Source organism: Aedes albopictus, chromosome 3 (assembly GCF_035046485.1).
Source record: "Aedes albopictus strain Foshan chromosome 3, AalbF5, whole genome shotgun sequence".
Classification (NCBI taxonomy): domain Eukaryota; kingdom Metazoa; phylum Arthropoda; class Insecta; order Diptera; family Culicidae; genus Aedes; species Aedes albopictus.
In genome coordinates, this window is record NC_085138.1 from 309,400,137 (window position 1) to 309,422,772 (window position 22,636).

Here is a 22,636-nt window from a genome sequence, read left to right on the forward strand (position 1 = left end):
GTTTTCGTGGCGAGATAGGGGGCGGAAGCTGTGCCGTAAGTAACGGTCTGCAGCTGGTACGAGGCTATGGGCTGGGTCGCATCACTGCGCCATTTGATCCGCTGGAGGGGTTGGTCGTCGTCGTGGAGGCGAACTTGCCGGTACATTTTCTCGATGTCACCATTCAGGGCGATGCGGTGGAAGCAGAACCGAATAACGAGAGCTAGCAGATCATCTTGTACGACCGGACCGACGAGGAGGGTGTCGTTGAGGGAGTGGCCCGATGTCGTTTTACATGAGGCGTCAAATACTACCCTCGTCTTCGTGGTGGTGCTCGACAATTTAAAGACGGGGTGATGCGGAAGGTAGCAGTGCGGAATAGTGTTGTCTACCGGTTCGTCGAGCCGCTTCATATGCCCAAGGCGCTCGTATTCCTCCATGAACTGGTGATAGGCGGATTTTACATTGGAGTCTCGTTCGAGGCGACGTTCTAAACCGAGGAATCGGCGATCGGCAATGGATTCGGAATCTCCCAAAACGATCTCCGGATTGTCTGTTCTGGGAAGGCGGACGACGTATCGTCCCGCTGGATCTCTGGACGTGGTTGCAGCATAAAACTCCTCGCAAGCCTTCTCGGTCGTGGAGTGAACGGATTGTTTGGGAATTGTTTCGATCTCCCAAAAACGTTGGAGAGTGGAATCTAGCAGGGCATCAGTGCTAGACAGCTGACAGGCTACCGAATCCGTGGAATCTTGGGAAGTCGAACCACATAAAGTCCAACCGAAGCGCGTTTCGATGAGATACGGTAGGCCACGTCCTAGAGAAAGCTTCTTGCCAGTGTGCAGGTCCCAGTAGACTTCACCGCCGATGACGAGGTCGATTTTGTTCGGAACATGGAATTGCGGATCGGCTAACTCGACCTTTGGAAGCTTCCAAGACGAAAGCTTGACGTGGATGGTGGGCAAGTTGGTAGTAGGGTGGTCGATGACTAGGAATCGGAGCTGGGTGGAAAACGATCCAATTCGGGAACGGACTGTGGCGCTCACTGCTCGCTTCAACTTACAATGGGACTGGCCGATTCCGGCAACGGACACATCGGCCTCGGATTGGGGAATAGCAAGCAGATTAGCCAGCTCCGACGAGATGAAATTCGACATCGACCCGGAATCTAACAGAGCTCTGGCTTCAAATGACTTGCCATGAACATCGACGACGTGAAGAGCGACTGTCTGGAGGAGAACGGTACTGGCCTGGGATTGAACCGACATGCTTACTTGTTGGGAGGTGGAAGCCGGTCCTGGGGCCGTAGTGGATGGAACAGACAGCGCTTCGTGGGATTTCGACATCATAGCTGGGGCGGACGAACTTTTACCAGGCTGGGATGGATCGTGGAGCAACGTATGGTGCCGATCGCGACAGGAACGGCAGGAGAACTTCGAGGTGCAACTTCTGGCTTGGTGACCGGTTCGGAAACAGTTCCAGCATAGCTTGCGCTGGGAAACCAGATCTCTTCTCTGGCTGACGGGCATCTTGGCGAAGGATTGACACTGGAACAGAAAATGCCGGTCGGAACAGGCGAAGCAGGATGGGGCATTCGGCTTGGCATCGGAAGCAACCACGTTGGCTGCAAATTTGGATGGAAACTGCCTTTTCGGAGGGGGAACAACGCCGGCCACCTTTGCTGGAACCGGCTGGGAACGCTGGGAGATGTCGGATGCCACGGACTTCAGGATCCGTACTCGCTGATACAGGAACTCGACAAGATCGTTATATTTGACGTCTTCTTCTTGGCTGGTCTTTTCCTCCCACGCTCGGAGGGTTGATGGATCAAGCTTGTAGGACAATAGGTTGACTAGAGGAGTGTCCCAGTGTTGGACGGGTTCGTTCAGCTTTGCGAGAGCCTTCACATGCCGCTGAAACTCATCTACAAGCTCCTGGAGGCTGTCGGCGGACTCCTTTTTGACCGCCGGGAGGTCGTAAATACTACGGAAAAGCTGCTTTTTAAGAAAACGTCGGTTATCATACCTTTTTAGTAGAGCATCCCACACGGCAGCGTAGTTGTCGGCCTCGATGTCTACGCTCTCGAACGGCTTTCGTGCCTCGCCTTCGAGGGACTGGATCAGGTATTGCAGTTTCGCAACGGTGGGAATGTCTGCATTCGAGTGCACCATCGATGCGTAGGTGTCCCGAAAGGATAGCCACTTCGAGAAATCCCCGGAAAACTTGGGGAGATCTATCTGTGGCAGCCTAAGATGGAAGGTACCGTGAACTGGTGCTTCTGGCTGATGAACCGTCGCGTTGAGCACAGTTTGGTTGAGGTCTACTGCTCGATTGGACAGCAGAAAACCTTTCGCCGCACAATAACGACCTTCAAAAACCACTCTTTCTGCCAGATGTTCTTCAAGGCGCTCTGCCGTATCATGCTTCTCAATTTCACCTTGCACTTTTAGGAAGTCCCGGTACACTCTGTCCAGATTTTCGAGCCGTACCGGAATCTGGCAACTGTCACGATCTGCGTCGAAGTTCGTCACAAATTGTTCGACACTGTTACACGTCATGAGCAGGGCCTTTCGCACGATTCCCAAATCGGCCAGTTTCTTCTCCACTTTTTTGTCCGGCATTTTTGCACCGATCTAGAACGATCGCGGATCGAAAACGGTTTGCTCCTTCCCGACGCGGACGCAACGAATTTCTCCTTCCCGACGCGGACGAAACGATTTTGCTCCTTCCCGTTGCGGACGGACTACGCGGATTACGACACGGATCGGTGCAACACTGTCACTTGGTTCACTGCGGGTATCACCACCGCTGCCTTGCTGCCGAACAAGGACAATTTTACGCAATTTTGATTGCAACCGCACTTCAACTTTGTCCACTCTTCAAAAATGTTGGACCAGTCTAAGCCCAGCAGACTTTGCTTCTACCCAAGCCGCACTGACCCACAATGCCTTTCTAGGCGCCAATCCACACACTATTGTCCCCAACGGGGATCGTACAATTGCTAAGCAAAGCAATGGAGAGATGGCTATTCACTTTGCCCCAATCAATTGGAATCGGGCGCGCACAAAATTCCACACCGCACTTGGCGCAACCACAAGCCACGAATGGCGCAACTTCACGGCCTCTTTGCCGACTTTCGGAGTGGTCACTCTGACCAGAAAACTGCACTAAAGCCCCACACTGAACCTTCTGACCGGGGAGTCCTTCGATCCGGCTCGAAGGACCAAAATGTACAAGCCAATTGGTTGTAAATGCTGGACCGAAGGTAATTTCTTCGCCGCAATAAAACGGCAATCACAAGGCCAGCAGTGTGTGGCTATTCGTGGGGGGGAATTTTCTTCTGCTATCTTCACTCTATTCTAGAGCACAGTTTAGCACTATCACAGCGCGGCGGTTATCGAATGTTTCACGGAATCTGCTTTCCCACTTTGTAACTAAAGTCGCGGATAAGCACTACTTTCGGACTTGGAACGATAGAACTTCGATTTTGGTTTAACACGCACGCTGTATATTCACAACCATAAGGCTCGGTAGGTTGGATTGAACTGAGGTTTATTGCTCAATATAACGATCGATCGCATCGATCGGTCGGGTGGCTATCTACCTACATATAGACAGTGGTCATCTTCTCTTCTCTCCTTTCTCTACTGGGCAATCATTGTATGCGAGTCTGACCATTGGTCACTACATCGGTAGTAAGTATATAGGAAATACATTCACAATTTGTTATTAGGGCGATCAGTTATTTGATAGAGCTCACGGAATTCAATTGGGGTTTACGTGGAGATTCTACATTACGGTTTAGTTGATTTCGAAAGTGGGTCGTGCGTCGTATGAAAAAGCAAAGAGTTTCAGACCTATCAGCATCAGTTTGATATCTTTTCGTCTGAAATGCTTAGAACGCATTGCCAATCATCACATCCGTGATGTTCATATGGTCAACGTGCCTCTTCATGTGAACCAACATGCTTACCAATCTGGAAAGTCTACTGTGACTCTTTTACACAAAGTTGTTTACGATATCGAGAAGGCATTCGCTCAAAAGAAATCCTGCTTGGGTGTTTTCTTAGATATCGAGGGTGCCTTTGACAACGTGCCTTTCGATGCCATATTGGAAGCCGCACGGGGTCATGGTATATCTCCAATGATTTCCAATTGGATTCACCAAATGCTCAAAAACCGACATCTCTTCTCGACATTGCGTCAAGCGGCGATTAGGAAATTGAGTGTTTGTGGATGCCCCCAAGGGGGAGTCTTATCACCACTTTTGTGGAATCTCGTAGCAGATACGCTACAGTGCGAGAAATAAGTATAAAGACAGAGCCATTTTCCATACAAAATAATCATGTTTAGGGATCAAAATCTCTTTTTCTAGCGATTCGATTGTTGTGGAATTTTGTCTGCAACCTTAGAATAACTAGAATTTTGGCTATAAATAGAAATCATCATCCATGAAAACGTTTATATCGACTTTTAAGATTCAAATAAATATAAAGACACGTATTTCCATATAAAAATGTGTCTTTATATTTATTTGAATCTGGAAAGTCGATATAAACGTTTTCATGGATGATGATTTCTATTTCTAGCCAAAATTCTAGTTATTTTAAGGTTGCAAACAAAATTCCATAACAATCGAATCGCTAGAAAAAGAGATTTTGATCCCTAAACATGATTATTTTGTATGGAAAACGGCTCTGTCTTTATACTTATTTCTCGCACTGTATTGGGGCAATTCAATAATAGCGGTTTTCCTACTTATGGTTTTGCCGACGACTACCTAACATTGTTAGTCGGTATGTGCATCAGCACCCTTTTCGACTTGATGCAAAACGCTTTTCAGGTAGTTGAGGGTTGGTGTCGCCAATATGGCCTTTCGGTAAATCCGAGTAAAACATCTATTGTTCTTTTCACGGAAAAGCGAAACCGTAATGATGTTCGACCTTTACGTCTCTTTGATTTTGAAATCAATGTGACTGAACAGGTAAAGTACGTTGAAGTCATTCTTGATTCCAAGCTTTCCTGGACACCTCATGTTGAGTTCAAAATCAAGAAGGTTTGTATGGCCTTCGGGCAATACCGGCGAACCTTTGGTACAACTTGGGGTCTAAAACCCAAGTATATCAAATGGATTTACACAACTGTTGTTCGTCCAATATTGGCTTATGGATGTCTTGTGTGGTGGCAAAAGGGCGAAATGAGAACGGTTCAAGCAGTCCAAGGCGCTGTCTGGAGCGTTATCTTCAACTCCTACGGCAGCGCTCGAAATTCTCTTTGACGTTGCCCCACTACACATTCATCTCAAACAAGAAGCACTTTCTTGCACTTACCGTCTATGGGTACTCGGTTTACTAGAGGAAACTCCTGTAAACCGCAGATCAACACACACCTCGTTGTTTCCACTTTTGGTGAATTGGGACAAAGTTGTCCTTGCTCCAAATGATCTTACAATTTCTTGTAATTTTCCATATAGGACATTTTCCACGAAATTCCCTTCCCGGGAAGAGTGGACATCTGGTTATCTGGAGAGGAGTATTTCAGACGGCACCGTATGTTACACTGCTGGCTCCCTTCTCGAAGGTCGATCAGGTGCTGGTGTTTATTCCCGTGAGCTAAGGCTGTATCAGTCTTATTCACTCGGTAGACACTGCACCGTTTTTCAGGCCGAAATCTTTGCTCTTATGTGCGGAGTGCAATCAGCACTTCAGCAGCATGTAATGGGCAAAGTACCCAGACAACCAGTAAACGTATAAGATGTTGCATAAGATGATAAAGTGGAGGCCATATGCATGCATGCCTTCATTTAGGCGCATGTAAAATGTACGCATATCGCCTCCACTTTAGCATCTTATACAACAATTTTATACGATCACTGGTTGACTGGGTAATATACTTCTGTTCAGATAGGCAGGCTGCTATTAAAGCACTTGCTTCGGCCAACTCCAGATCGAAGATAATTATCCCTTGTCGAACTCAAATCGAGGAGCTGAATTCAGCCAGAGGCGTCTCGTCGGCGTGTTCAACCAGTTCATTGTACAGGTATTCGATTTGGAAGAAAATAATTAGGAATTGTTTCACCATCCCTTTGTCATTTTAAATTAACCTAAATTGTATGGATTTAATTTTATATTATCACAGAACTTGAAAAAAAATGTTTTTACAAGACTTCCATACATTGCATCTCCGTTGGAACAAAAAATCTGGTGCGTACCACCCATCCCACCACTATAAGACAGTCGTCCAACCACCCACCGTGAAGCGGCCGAGAAGCAAAACAAGCACACCGCACCGTAGTTCAACTTTTTCTGTTGAACAAGCTCTCATATATGAACGCCCCAACACACTGCAATAGGTCGGATGTTCGTATACGGCTGGAGGTGTAAATGTGTGAGATCAACCCGTTCTACAGGCGAATTTGAACAACGTTTGCTATCACATGCTGAGAGTCTCTCGTGCGCGTTTTTGTTTGACGCTAAAAATGATTCGCATAGGATTGAGTTTAAACTCATTTAAATCGCACATGACAATGCTTCCGCAGAAAACGGATTTCAGCAGAAAAACGTTTAATTACGTGAATGTCGTCATTTTCTTATCCCAAAATCAAAAAGCGCTCTATGATTACAACTTAATTCTAACAGAACCATTTTTGCTAAACCGACATACCGCTGTGTGAGCCACTCTTACCGTGTTGCGTCAAAAAGCGCGGTAAACTTGCATGCAGCTTGGCGTCGGTGTCTCTCATCGTGTTCAACCGTTCAACCCACCGGTTTGAACGAGAGAGAAAAAACGAAGGAAAAAGCGGAAAAAGAGAGTTTTTCTCACCGTAATGCTTTCAATGCGAGTGGCTTGCGCATCAACCAACCATGCGTACCTGCTGCTGAAGCTGAATGTGCTTTCATTTGGCGTGTTTTGCGTACATTATTCAGTGTTAAAATGCAATTTAATTAATTAGTTAAATTGTTATTAAACTTTTCCTAGCCGGGCTAGCTTGTATTGATCAACATATATTTAGTTATGTTCTGCTCCGCGAATGCGCTAAGAAAAAGCCACGCTTCAATATTTTTTGGCAAGAAATTTGAAGTGCTACCCATTTTCATTCTACACATCACTTGTTTTCTGATATAATGCGTTTAGGAGCGTAAGATTAGTAATGGTACTGAGACCCCAGTCCCTTAATTTTCAAACAGAACTGAAAAACTTACTTTGATCAGCTTTAACATTGAACCAAATTAACCCAGATGATTGTAAGGATTAGATTGAATAAGGTCTATTTCGGAATCTTTTTCATTATCTGGAAAAGTAGTTTTATGGTTGTATGTTTCGTTGATCACGTCAGACGGACATTCAAGCACCACAACATGGTGGCCATGCGAAGGATTTGTTGTTTGACAACAGCTTCCTTCCAGTAGTGGGAAGGGAAATAACCCCAAATTTTAAATATGTACCCGTATGTACCATGATAAGCTTAAACGATTGACGTCGGTAATCGAAAGGCCACGAATTCATTTTGACTCCAACAAATCTGCGATTATTCAGAAGAAAAGTGCACCACTTTCAGTTTTGAAATGCATTATAATATATAATTCTCATCTCTCATACCTGTTCTTCAACATAAGTGTACCAAATTCCAATTTTGAATATATCCTCAATGTTGAACAGGTCCCCTATTAGACCACGCGTCGCCTCTGAATTCAGCAAACGCTGTTCACCTTCTATGGGTACCTGGTCATTCTTCCATCGCTGAAAGTTAAATGGTTGATGAGTTAGCTCGCACTGCAGCATCAAATGACTTCATTTGCCTTATTGGCTAGCTATTCCGATATCGAAGTGTTGGGTTAAGCTTCGGATTGACACCTGGGCTGCCAGTCGGCACAAACAATATTGGAATAGTTTGGAGTCATGTCGTCATACAAAATTGTATTGTACTGAGCCATCTCCAGGAGTGGCGAAGTATCTAACAAATCTGTCTAAGCAGAGTTGCAGCATGCTGGTCAAAGCATTGACTGGCCACTACCGACTTAGCTATCACATTGCGAATATTCAGCAAGCTGATTCATTTCAAATTTCCCAAATGGAGGGCAACGTGCCTCTGGAGCCGACCTACTGATACCTAATACCTGATGAGCACTGTCATAGATATTAACTGAGAGCTTGCTCTGCCAATGATTATTCTGTATGTGTTATGTGTATCGTGTGGCAGGTGCGGATATATACACTTGGCTAACATACGAAAAGTTTGTAGATCGAGTGGGAATCGAATCCGTCCCCTTAAGAATTAAATTACTACTTCGATTTCACAACGTTTGTTGGATACCAAGCAACATGAATGCTGAGTTTGATCACTTGCTAAAGCGTTCAACACTGATCTCAATCTCAAGATGATAATTGCTACGCATTCCACTGACTCTGCGTTCAAAGTTAGAACTCATTTTACTCTGCCAATGACAGGAAATCCTACGAGATGTTTATATACCGCTCATTCACATACCCTCAATTTGCAGCCTCTGCGTACATACGCCGATGCGCATAACTCCGAGCCTCTGTGTTCGTCCGTGATCGGCGAGAAATTCGCCTAGGCAAAACCGAAATCATACACACAAGAGGGAAGCTTTTCAAGAAATTATAACACCCGAAAAGGCGAATTAAAAATACATGGAAAATAAACAATGAAATAAAAAAAACGTAGCAGTAGCAGCAACAACAACAACAACCATCCAGCAATCACAATTGGACTCATCAGAAGCCGAAAACTTATTTAAAAGCATCTACATGTGTGGTACCTACTCCGTCTTTTTCACGTTCGTCCGTTTTAGCTCGTTCGAAAACGTGGTATGAGGAGCGAGGGGCTTTTCCGTGAGTTGTTGCTATAGATTTTTTTTAACATAATCCGGCTAGTTGTAATGAGCTTTAATTGTCCGGTATTGTTTGAAATTATATCTCGCAAAGAAGTTTGTTATTGCAGATCAAGCTGAGTTTTTTTTAATAGTATAGTTTTGGAACGAACATTTGTTGCATAAAAGTTGTTACAAATAAGTGAAGTGAAAATCTAGTTGAATAATGTTCCGTTTAATTTCAACTAGGTATGTGTTGGAACTTGGCTGGAATCACGAGACACTGCAAACGAGGAGTTGAGATTGGAATGCGTATCTGCCATAGGATGCAAACATATAGTTGAAAATAAACGGTACAGTATTCAACTCTATTTCTTTCACGCCCAGGATTATCATCATCATTGTTACAAATAGAATGAGCTTTTCGAAATCAATTTTTCAATTGAAAATCGATATACACCCTCAGTGTACCAGTAGCCGCTCGTGTTCCAATAGCTGCTTACGAGAGTAGATATGAAGTTAACCTGAAACATAATGATTTTATCACGGATACTCAAAATATGCGCGCTGAATTACATTTGTACGAAGAAGATTGCACATATGAATGCCAATAAACATCAGTTTAATGACAGGTGAGCGGCTATTGGAACACTGGCTACTGGTACATTGACAGTAGTTGACTGTTATATAACAACTATTGAGATAATTAGTTAGAATTAGAACTACAGTAGCACAGATTCGACATAGTTGTGTCTAACATACATTTTCCAACCTTGAATAGATTTCAGCTAGGTTCAATAGTTACATTGTTCAGTAGTTTGGCAAGTCTTTAATTATGCTTTGCGTAGCGTTTACAGAGCGGAAACTAGCGATCTTCTCCAGTTCATAAGTTTTCGCTTCCTGTGTGCTTCTGACGAGCTTACTGCTATTGATCTCCTCGATCAGCTGGTATACTGTATTGGTGCGATCGTTCGGTTCTCTCGCCTAAACTAAAGTAAGACGGAAAATTTTGCCCAGAAAAAAGTGATTTCCTTTAGGTACCTCAACAGAAGATCGCTTCCTCTTTCTTCGACGTAAATGTTTCGCGTTGTCGTTGTTCTACAGCGCGGGTACACGACGAACCACGCGCCCGATCAACGGAGCTCAAGCTCTTTCTCATTCATCTACCGGCGAGGCAAGGCTGGTCCCAAGCCGTCGAGCAATGGGGATTTTAAAACCACTTTGGTTTGTCGATCGATAGCAAACCCGTGTGGGCCGGCACGGCATACTTCTTCTTGACGTAAGAAAAGTGGCTGACGGATGGACGCGCGAGAAGGAAATTATTCCATTCCGCGGAGCCATCATCATCATCATAGGCCTCAGCTCAGTCCCGAAAAAAAAGCATACAAACACATATATGAAGAACACGTACACAAACATAGGCAGTTCAGTGGAAGAGAAGCAGAAGACTACGACGTTAGGATCGTGTGGATATTAGCTGATTTTTAATAGCTACCGGTGTTACGCCGTCCGTCGATCGATGGCCCATCGCAGCAGATGGAGAAGTTCAGATGAGGACCCTAGAATAACATTTGATGTTGGCTTAAGTATAAAATAGTAACCGTGTATTTATTCCTCAAATATCAATGAAGTTAACGCATTTTGATATCCTCCTATAAAGTTCTCCAACGAAGAAAAAACTTCCGATCAATATGCCTTTGATCTTACCAACTTTGGATCAACATTTAAGATCTAAGGGGTCCGAATTTGTGACCCTTTTCGCGTGTAACTCCAGCACTTTCAGCGATCTTCTTTGGCGAATCTTTGTTGTTCAAATTTGAGCGGCTTTGCTGTGATCGTTGTTGCTGCGTGCGATCATCATCATCATTTTCGTTGTCGTTTGAATGTGTATATAGGAAAGCCTCTAACAAACAACAGTTGTTCTGGTGCCGGATCAGGGACGGCAATCATGATTGGCTTGGTGACGCGGCGCGAATACGATGCCGATGCGTTCGTTTGATGAGTGTTGTACGCGTATAAAGCGTGAGAAGGGTGGGAGCTTTTTAAATTAAAGGTGGTTTAAATTGATTTTTGGTGTTGATGTTGTTGCTGGTGAGCATGTGCTGATGGCGGTCGATGAAAGCTGAATGATTCGCTATAAATATTTTGCGAATGGAAAGCAGAATCGGGAACAAGTTGCAAACAGCGTAGCATGAACAGGGCCCATATAGCCACAGTTGTAAAGACGTGGGTATTCAGCTTTACCATACTGTGGATAAAGGGTTCGACTCCCTGTTCGACTTCCTTGGGCAGTATCTTTGCGCCTGTCACACGATATACACGGCATGCAAAATGGTCATTGGCAGAGGAAGTTCTCAGTTTATAACTGTGGAACGCTCATAGAATCCTAAGCAGAGAAGTAGGCTTTGTCCCAGTGGGGACGTTAAGCCAAGAAGAAGAACACACTATTTGCTGCTTCGAATTTAAAACGGGTGTTCAGGTCTGTCATTATTCTAAATGTTCTAGAAATGATGTCCATATGAAACGCAAAGCAGACAAACTAGCCGGTTTCCGTAAAAGTCGTACTTTTGGCTGTTAAATCCGGTGCAAAGTAAGAATCTGTTACTTTGTTATAGTTCCCGGTAAGATTCAAAGGAGCTGAACAGCTCTCCCGGAATCGTTCGACCTTTTTTGACTATCCTATTTTTGCAGGTACAAATAGTTTCAGGCCATTTAAAAAGTTGTAAGTTCAAGAAAGCCTCACAAAAAAAAAACAATAAAAAGAAAACGACCCTTGTGCAACGACAGGTCTCGGGATCGTTAGAAGGACCCATTCATCCATGAACCTAAGAAAAGAAAACCCACATCTTCTTGTGTTTTTACTTCTTCCGACTTACATATGTAGTAGGTAGGTAGGTAGTAGCAGGTAGCTATACATATGACCATCGTACGGGTAACCACCGATGATGACCGCAGCCGGACCAAACGAAGGAGGAAACGCAAAAAAAGAAGGAATCAACCGAAAACCGACCGTCGACCGACCATGTATTTACGACGAAAACCTACGGAAAAGACAACCAAGCCACTAAAAAGGAGGCGAAGTGTTGTCGAAAAGAAGCGAATAATTCCAAAAATTGGGGCCCCTCTATTTTGGCTTCCACCGCACCGTAGCGGCGATGAAGCAGGTGTTTAAAACCTGCTGCGGCTGGCCATCAGTAGTGCAGATGAGGGCAGCTTTTGTTCTTCGTCGGTCTGATATCAGGAGGCTTCGGTATCGGGAAGATTTTTTTCTGTTTTCGTGCATTTAATCAGCAATCAAGGTTGTGGGTACCGCTGTAATAAGTAGGGTTTCTATTGTGGATACCTGCAGAACATGTATACATACGACAAATGTTGTAAATTAACCCTTCAATAGTCGCCCGTTAAAAAAAAGCTCGAATGTTGTTCCATCTTTTCTGGAGTTCCTTCCAAGGAATTTCCAAGATTAATTAAGAGTTCTTTCTGGGATTTTCTCGAGAGTTTCTACAAAGATTTATCCTTCTAACAATTTCAACAGTATTTTTTACGGTGTTCCTCCAGAAGATTCATTTAGAAATTGCTTCCAAGATTCACTCCTTCATTTTAGAAATTCTTCAAAAGTTTCTTCTGAGATTTCTCTTTTTGAAAATTATTCAAGGTAGGTATTCTTTCCTGAATCAATCTAGAAATTTCTTCGGTGATTTCTCAAGGAGTTTCTTGCGGGATTTCTCTAGAAGTTTCTTCAGGGTTTTTTTTTCGAGATACTTATATCAAATCATATCGGGATTCCTACAAGAACTTCTTCAGGAGTTCCTTCCATATTTCCTCAGAATTTTCTCCGGAGTTACACCAGGAATTCATTGTGGGATCCCTCCAGGAATACGACTCCAAATTTCTTGCAGAATTTCTCCACAAGTTATTTCTGGGATTACTCCAAATACCGCAGCGCGATCCTTATGAATCTGCGCGCTGGACACGTTGAATTCCGATGTTCCAAGATAGATTTTGCTGATAAGGTGTCCATATAATAGAAGCGTTTTCAAGTATAGGACGCATCAGAGCACAATAGAGAGTTTTCCACAGTTCGGGGAACTTCCGTTGCTCAAACGATAAGTTGAATATACGACATAGAGGAGCTGCTAGAGCACCAATACTCTTTCGTAAAACCACAGCTGGTATTCCATCAGGTCCAGGTCAGGAGGAGCTCTTTAGTTTCCTAGAAGCGACGATGGTCATGTCCGTTGTAAACCTGAAGGTATCCAGATCAGCAACGTCTCTTGATCGATTTGAGACAGCAGTTTCCGCTTCTTCACATTCTAAGAAAACCGACGCAAAGTAGCTGGCAAATAATTCGCAGGAATCTTTCAATGAAGTTGATTCGGCATTATCTAGGAATACATTTTGCGGAATTGAAAAGTTTCTCCTTCTAGTATTCACAAAGCCCCAGAACCTTTTAGGATCTCTGCAAAAGCCAAACTGTACTCGTAGTACTTGTGACTTGTACAGGATTGCATACGAATCACTAGGCTTGTTGATTGTCCACTGAGCGATGCTTACGAGAAGCCTCTGTTTGGCGTGATTTCGTTTCAACCTTAGCAGTTCTGTTGTGCTCCAAACTGGGTTGACAGGTCGTCTTTTCACAGGAGGATTGTCACTGAGCCATGCACAGATAGTGTGGCAAAAACGCTCTACCATTTCATTCACATCGGCGACGGAAACGGCTCGTCATTTTCTACAAATTTCAAGCCCGTTTGTTGAGAAAATTCAAGAATTTACATTCGTTGAACAGGTAGATTTGAGGTTAGGGAATAGCCACTGAGGTTAACATCCGGAGGATACAAATAAAGTTGATAACGGACAACAAGACGGTTAGTACGGCGAGGGCATGACAAAATTTCAGTCTTTCTTCATATCTAGAATACAAGGCTTATACAATTATAAAGAAAAAGAGATGTAGTATTTTAGTACATATTCATCAAGTAGGCTAAGGTCAGAATTCAATTCACTACTAGTTGAGCTGTCAAGAAGAACGAAGACAACCCACCACAGACTTCTTTCGATATTCTTCTAGGAGTATATTCTGAAATTTCGACAGATTCTTCTGGGATTCGTCCGGAAGCTCATTCTGCTATTATCTCAGGTATTTTTAATAGTAACTACTAGCTTTCCCGGCAAACTTTGTCTTGCCAATCTTGTGGTGGATTGTCAGACTGCGCTCATTTAGCACCACACTCTAGATTGATTTCATTTCGATCATGTTGATTTTCTTCCCAGATCATCAAAAATCAGCACTTTTTCAATTTTCTTACTGTTTTTGATGATTTTTGTAACTTTTACTATTTATAAACACAGCCACCATGAGTACGAATCAAACCATGCAAGAGTCATCCTGATCGGTTCACCCGTTCGTGGGTTTTGTTGCCTCAAAGGAACTTCAAACTCATTTATATATATACTAGCTGTCCCGGCAAACTTTGTCTTGCCGTCTTGTGGTGGTTTGACAACTGTTGAGCTCAAAATAGCACCGCACTCTAGATTGATTTAATTTCGGTCGTGTTTTTTTCCCTTCCCAGCTCATGGGAAGTCAGTACTTTATTAATTTGGTTACTTTTCTAGTTGTTTTTCGTATCTTTTTGTACATAGACACAGCTACCAAGAATAGGAACCGAACAGTGCAAGAGTCATGCTGATCGGTCCACCCGTTCTTGAGTTTTGTTGCCTAAAAGGAACTTCAAACTCATTTTTATATATATAGATAGATAGATTCTCTATCAGTTTAGTTTTGTGGGCTTCGCGGCCGTGCGATCATAGGCGTCAGCCGTCTAGGTTTTTCGTAAGTCTCGGAGTGCAGGTTCGATTCCCGCTTCAGTCGGTGAAAACTTTTCGTCAAACGGAAAATTCTCCACTGCACCATTGGGTATTTCGTGTGCTGTCCGTTGTCTCATGTTTGTGATAGTTCAGTCTGTGCAACCTCTGGTTGAAGAAAGTGTAGTATTTTTTTATGAAATCCCTTTTTTGAGATTCAGTATGGAATTACTCCAGAATCTACGCAAGGAATTGTTCCATGAGTGTCTTTTAAATTGTTGCACGAGATTCTTGAGAAATTCTTCCAATGGTGGCTGGCGTTTTTGGATGAACAATTTTGCTCATGCTCCCTTATTTTTTTTACTTTATTTTTGAGGATTTTTCTGTATGGTTTTTTGAAGATTTCGATGAAAATATCACAAAAAATTAGAAATTACGACAGCACATCAATAGTTTTGAATAAAAACGGGTGGTACCGATTATCTTGGCTATTCTGATTGATATTTGTCAAGAACTCTTTCAAGAGCTAAAAATTCCTAATGAAATTTCATTGTAAATCTACCCAGATTTTTTTTACGAAATTCCGTTCAGGATTTATCTCTACGATTCTTCCTCGAATTCTTTCCCGGATTCCTGCTTGGATTTTTATCACAATTTCAACCCTATTTTTTTCGCAGTTTTTCACAGATTTCTTTTCGCGATTTCTGACTTGAATTTATCAAAGGTATTTTCTCTTTAGATTTTCCATATTTTTTCTGGCTTTATCCGGTTCTCCCAAGTCTTCGTCCAGAAGTTTTTAACGTATTTATTGCCATAAATAGTTCCTTCCGATATTTTTTTTCGGTGTTCATTCGGAATTTCGCAGACTAGTTTTCGGAATTTCATCCATTTCGGAGTTTTTACCAATATGCTTTCAGAATTTCTCGCTGGATTCCTCCGAAGAGCCTTCCAAAATGAATCCAAATTACCTTCAGGAATTTCTCTCAGTGGTTTTCCCGAATAACTTTCCAACAGTTTCTCTCGCGATTTTTGTGAGATTCTAGCAGAAGTTATTCCAGGGATTTCTTTCAAAGAGGTTTCCGATTATCTTTCTCTTGGAATTCCTCAGAAGATTTCTCTCCTTCCGGGATTTTTGTTGAAGATTTTCAGAGTTCCTTCCTGAATTTCCTTGGGTTTACGCATTCGACATTTTTCTAAGATGCCCCAGATTTTTCCAGGATTTCACCCGTTTAAATTCCTCTCAAGATTATAATAATAGGTCTTGCGGAGTTTCTCGCAAGATTTTCTCTTGATTTCTTCCGAAGTTTCTCCGGATATTTCTTACAGCGACTTTCGTAAATTATCCCAACCAACATTTCGAAAACAAAAACTTCTGGAAAAATACCAGCAAGTGCCATGGGAGCAAAAGAAATTTCGTGACAATTCCCGTCAGGGATTCCAGAAGGAGTTCTGAGAATAATCTCGTGAGAATCTGTAAAAAATAGGTTCAGGAGAATCAAAAAAGCTGGAAAAGGCTCGGGACCACGGAAAGAAATAACCGGGAGAAACACCGAGAGAAATCTCAAGTGAAACTTCAAAAGAAATCCCGCGAGAACCTTCACGAAATATCCCAACTAATAGTAGTAATCCGATCCGGGATTAGGTCTAGAATAGAGCTCACAGGAATTTATCAAAGAATTTGAAATATCCAGTACTTGAAAGAATCCTGGAAATGACAGATTTCGATCTGCCATTTTTCTTGTCTTTTAATGTTTGTAGTGTATCAGAAATACATTACCGACATTGAACGGCCAGGCTAGCGTTATTGGATAATACATAATGAAAAACGGGGACATCTCGTACCAACCGTCCCGTATGTTTACAAATAATATGGCTCCGTTTCGATGGAAGTGACTGTGCTAAGAAAGTTATTGTACACTCCATTGCTGCTTGGTCCTTTGGGGATGGAACATAGGAATTTACTCCTCATGCTCTGGTTCATTTGACCGCTCTCTGTGTGCGTTCGGTTTAACTTGCATGTAGTAAAAGCTCATGTTCGAAAAAAAGTAATCGCTGCATATTCATTCATACTGCAAATAATAAAGTTCGCTACTTTTTTATTCATACGAACAAATGTTTCGTTTTTAATCTGTGCATGATTTCTCTGAATATTAAAGATTCAGATATTCCCTGAACATTCCAGGGTTTTCCCTGTTAAATAAAATTCCCTTTCAGATTGCCTGCTTCCAGGTTTTTCCAAGTAGGAGACACCCTGTTTGACAGTTTACCACTTCAGTGGCATTCGTGTCTATTTCAACTAGGTATTTTATTTACACATGGAATTAGATTCCGTTATGTAGGTGGCCATTTTTGGTAAACTGTAAGAAAACTGCCCCATGTTGCGTGTTGTTCGCTAGGATTTCTAGTAGAGCCCAACCTTTCTTCTTCATTTCCCATGAATATCTCTACTCTAGTAAAGCCAACATCTTTGGAGTCGTCGGTGTAAAATTTTACGAATTCGCATTTTCGGTCAAGTAATTTTTCCATTTTCATGTTAAAAGCTTTGTGAATTTATTATGGAAACCATGTTCAGCCAACATCCTCAGAACAGCCTTCATATTACAGAACAATGATAAAGGAGATTAAGTGTTTTGTCGCTGTATTTCTTATTCTATTAAATGCAAGATTAGCATGAGACAGAATAGGACATTTCACTCCTGTAGACTTTTTTAGTTCCATTTTGGTCCCATATCAACTGTGCAAAATTTCAGCTCGATCGGAGAAACTATATTTTAGCGACAGCCATTTTAAGTTTTCATACAATTTACTATGAGGAAAATCACTTTTTTTTTTTAATATGAAATTCGGTGCACAACTATTAAAGTTTATAATTTGCTCCAGATTCACATGGAAATTTTTAAAGTTTTTTTCGATCACTTAAGAGATTTTGCTTGGCAGTTATCGAAAATCAAACTAAAAGTCCTTTCTACATTTTGCAGACCTGTTCTAATACAAAATATGATCGTTTTTCAAATTCTGATAAACCATTATTCATTTTTCAAGAGACATTTTTCCAATTATGTATTATAATACATTGCATTCACCAACCATTTTGTCTTTGCTTCAAATATCATCTTCAAAACCCTCAAAGATAAAATATAGAACAATAGTACCTATGCACTAAGTAGATGAGGAATCACGCTGGAAAGAACATTTAGAAAAGATATGCAACTTATTGCGCAATTATTAGCAAAGATAATTCAATTAGGATATCACACTGTTTTCGCGATCAGAGCATGTCAGCTACTGGGTCCACTATTGGTTAAAATACCCTACCCTTTTTCCGGGGCTTGAAATTCCTACGTATTAATACCAGTAAAAAAAAAGAAAACTGCAATTACCTGTGTGCGTTCGCAGGTGCGCTTGAAGGGATTTCTCCCTCGGGAAAACCCGATTGCAGTAGCGGCACTTGATGGCCGACGGAGAGATCGAGCCCTCCACCATTAGGGTGGTCAGCGCTTCGGATCTCGGTCGGCCCCGTTTGTTTTCCGACTTTTCCGCCGAGCTGCTGCCACTGCCGGAATGGTGCTTCCAGCTGCTGTTGTTGCTCCCATGGGAGGTGGTCGGCGTTCCCGCTAGGGACTTGGCCACGACCACATCCGGCGAGCTGCACGTCGACGGTGGACTGGTTAGCGTATCGTGGCCCGACATCGGCCAATATCCGCCGCCGTTAGGCCACTGATGCTGATGCTGTTGCTGCTGCTGCAGATGTTTATTATCACCCGGTGTTCCGTGTGGGAAGTGCGAACCCAGAACCGTTTGATTACTGGCAGGCGGAGGGCTGCCAAAGTAAGGCGAAGAAATGGTTTTGATTCGTTTCGGCGTATCCATCTTGTGCACTGGCTTATCCACTAACTCTTGATTCTTCTTTGCTCGATACCCCACAAACTTCTTCGCGAAATTCCCAAAACACGCACGAAAAAGCCGATTATCCTATCAATCACCACAAAATTCAACTTTATTCCAATTTAATCCAGTGTCGCGGTTCAGTTACTTTTCACTTCACACCCGATAGCTTGCTTTCCGCACTGAATTCCGACACAAACGCGCAGCGACAATACGAATTCAAACAAAAAGACGCCTTGGCTGGCATCCATTTAATTTTTTTTAAACCACATAGCTTGCACTCGACTCGACTCGACAGAGCACCGAAAACGCGTGATCTGCTTCGCTTCGCTTGCGATGAAACTCTGCGCAACAAGCTCGCGAAGCCCAGCTCAACAACACAACGGGAGATTATTTTGAATGAACACGAAGTTGCAGCAACAACAACTTCGGGTTATGCTTTGTCTGTGTGCGTGAGATGTTTTGGTTTCGCGCTCAAAAACGAAAGAGGATTTTTGACAAGAAAGCTGGCTTGAAATTGTGTTGCGAACGTACTCCTCACCGTACCGTCAAAAAGGCGAGCTTTAACCTGCCACACAAAAATCGATTAAATAAATGATCCGACCGAACTTCTGAAAAACGTCAAACAAAATCCAATCTCAACTTTAAAGGCACAAATTTGACGAAAGCATCGAATCACGCTGCATTAAAATTTGATTGTTCTGGCTTTGCTTACTTGCTAAGAGGCAGATAATCCAAATCGTCCAAATCAGGCATTTTGCTTACAACTTCTTAAGATTGGTGCTGTGGAAAACGTGGGTATACCCTATAGGGATCCAAGTCGGCCATTGTGCCAACCTTTTTTATACTCTGATCTTTAAAGACTAAGGTTATAAGTTCACAAATTAATATTTGACAAGTAAAGAACTAAAGAAACAACATCTGTTTGACACTAATGAAAATTCGATCGAGTCAAACGAGATGTTTGAGCATTTGGTTTTTTTTTTTTGACAAAATTTGACCCTTTGTACTGGGTTCTTTAGTGAGGTGTGCGGACTCAACTATTTTGGTCATTCAATTTGAGCACGTACGTTTTCTTCCAGTGCTCCCCGTTGTTGAGTTGCTTATCTCTATAGAGGTAATCACGTTCAAATGTATGCGTGCCTTTTTTGTAGATGTAGTTGTGAAACTGCGAGGAAAATATTTGCACTCTTGCCCCGGACGTTAGTTTTATCATTATTTACCCGTTTTACCCAATTCGATTGGGTAATATTTGCATATGCAATCTGAATAGCCTTTCAATCGCCGTGCACTTTTGTGAGAGGAAAAACTTGCGCTAGTGTTCGTGTGTTGAAATGTCACTTATCTCTATGGAGATTTATTTCAAAGTGCACGCATAAACTACTCCACACAAAGTTTAAACAGATGAATATCAGCAAAAGTTACAATCAAACAGAATCAAACGTATATATTCAGCTGATTTGGTCCTATATGGGCTTGGAAGAATTATTTGCAAATATTGGACAAGTTTTACACATAATTTTCAAATAAATAAACGTTAGAAGAACATTTTCGAATCTGATGGCAAAGTTTGTGTGTCATTTAACTTTTCACTTGTTTTAGCGTGACTAAGCAAACCAGGCACACTCTGATCATTCTGGAGGTTTGGCAGCAGCCTGGCTGCTGTCAAATTTCAGTTCGCAATCCTCAGCTAATACCTAGATTGAGTTTAAATATCTTAGGTTTAAATAAGGGCGAAAGTAAAAATGATCAGTTTCTCTGCATCGGCCCTCTTTTTTTACCCTTCTTACACCCATAAGAAGGGTATAAATACCGCTTGGAAAACCGACTTTCGATCCGAGGCCCGCAGGGCCGAGTCACATATACCAATCAACTCAGCTCGACGATTTGAGCAAATGTCTGTATGTGCGTGTGTGTGTATGTGTGTGTGTGTGTATGTATGTTACAAAAAAATGTCACTCACGTTTCTCAGCCGTCTGTTGACCGATTTGAGTTCTCTTGGAAGCAAATGAAAGCTACTACATCCTAGTAGAACGCTATTGAATTTTATTTTGATTGGACGTTCGGTTACCGAGATATCTTTCAAAGAGTGCTAGGGAGTAGTACAACTTAATTATTTTAGATATTTTTGACAAAGTGTATCACCATAAATTTCTCAGCCGTCTATCAACCGATTTGGGTTCTTAAGGCCCCAAACGAAAGCTACTACATCCTAGTAGAACGCTATTGATTTTTTTTTTTGATTGGACGTTCGGTTACCGCGATATCTTTCAAAGAGTGCTAGGGAGTAGTACAACTTAATTATTTTAGATATTTTTGACAAAGTGTATCACCATAAATTTCTCAGCCGTCTATCAACCGATTTAGGTTCTTAAGGCCCCAAACGAAAGCTACTACATCCTAATTATTGAATTTTTTTTTTGATTGGACGTTCGGTTACCGAGATATCTTTCAAAGAGTGCTAGGGAGTAGTACAACTTAATTATTTTAGATATTTTTGACAAAGTGTATCACCATAAATTTCTCAGCCGTCTATCAACCGAATCGGGTTCTTAAGGCTCGAAACGAAAGCTACTGCACCCTAGAAGAACGCTTTTGAATTTCATTCCGATTGGACATTTTGTTACCGAGATATCTTTCGGGGAGTACTTTGGAGTAATACAACTTAACTTTTTAAGAGGTCTTTGACAAAATGCTTCATAATAAATGAATCAGCCGTGTGTCAATCGATTTGAGTTCTCTCAGCATCAAATGAAAGCTACAGCATCCAAGTAGTATGCTACTAAATTTCATGCCGTTTGGACATTTTGTTTCTGAGATATCTTTCCACGAGTACTAAGGAGTAATGAAATTTACGCTTTTGAGAGATTTTTGATAAAATGTATCATAATACATTTCTCAGCCGTTTGTCAACAGATTTTTTATGATCATATTTGGTTACACAAGTTAGTTATACATGAAAATGCAATTGCATCAAATACATAAAAGCTACTATCTCTTTGTAATATTTGAGCTTAATAAACAGTAGCAAAAATATCACGGAATGTATGTAGGAAAAGCCTTTTTTTTATGATCACATTTGGTTTCTCAAGGAGCTCTGCATGAAAATGCAATTGCATCAAATACATAAAAGCTACTATCTCTTTGTAATATTTGAGCTTAATAAACAGTAGCAAAAATATCATTGAATGTATGTAGGAAAAGCCTTTTTTTGTATGATCAAATTTGGTTTCTCAAGGAGCTCTGCATGAAAATGCAATTGCATCAAATACATAAAAGCTACTATCTCTTTTTACCCTTCTTACACCCATAAGAAGGGTATAAATACCGCTTGGAAAACCGACTTTCGATCCGAGGCCCGCAGGGCCGAGTCACATATACCAATCAACTCAGCTCGACGAATTGAGCAAATGTCTGTATGTGCGTGTGTGTGTATGTGTGTGTGTGTGTGTGTGTGTGTGTATGTATGTTACAAAAAAATGTCACTCACGGTTCTCAGCCGTCTGTTGACCGATTTGAGTTCTCTTGGAAGCAAATGAAAGCTACTACATCCTAGTAGAACGCTATTGAATTTTATTTTGATAGGACGTTCGGTTACCGAGATATCTTTCAAAGAGTGCTAGGGAGTAGTACAACTTAATTATTTTAGATATTTTTGACAAAGTGTATCACCATAAATTTCTCAGCCGTCTATCAACCGATTTGGGTTCTTAAGGCCCCAAACGAAAGCTACTACATCCTAGTAGAACGCTATTGATTTTTTTTTTTATTGGACGTTCGATTACCGAGATATCTTTCAAAGAGTGCTAGGGAGTAGTACAACTTAATTATTTTAGATATTTTTGACAAAGTGTATCACCATAAATTTCTCAGCCGTCTATCAATCGAATCGGGTTCTTAAGGCTCGAAACGAAAGCTACTGCACCCTAGAAGAACGCTTTTGAATTTCATTCCGATTGGACATTTTGTAACCGAGATATCTTTCGGGGAGTACTTTGGAGTAATACAACTTAACTTTTTAAGAGGTCTTTGACAAAATGTTTCATAATAAATGAATCAGCCGTGTGTCAATCGATTTGAGTTCTCTCAGCATCAAATGAAAGCTACAGCATCCAAGTAGTATGCTATTAAATTTCATG

At 41.8% G+C, this 22,636-nt stretch overlaps 1 protein-coding gene across 1 annotated transcript in view; it reads right to left on the reverse strand.

The window, feature by feature from the left end:
* LOC109431050 (zinc finger protein GLI4) overlaps positions 1 to 18,923 on the reverse strand; it is a 47,354-nt gene extending 28,431 nt beyond the window's left edge. Inside the window, exon 1 of the mRNA XM_019707186.3 lies at positions 17,993 to 18,923. Coding sequence (XP_019562731.3) covers positions 17,993 to 18,482 — 490 coding nt within the window. The 5' untranslated portion in view covers positions 18,483 to 18,923. The remainder of the gene's footprint in view (positions 1 to 17,992) is intronic.
* Between the last annotated feature and the right edge of the window lie 3,713 nt (positions 18,924 to 22,636).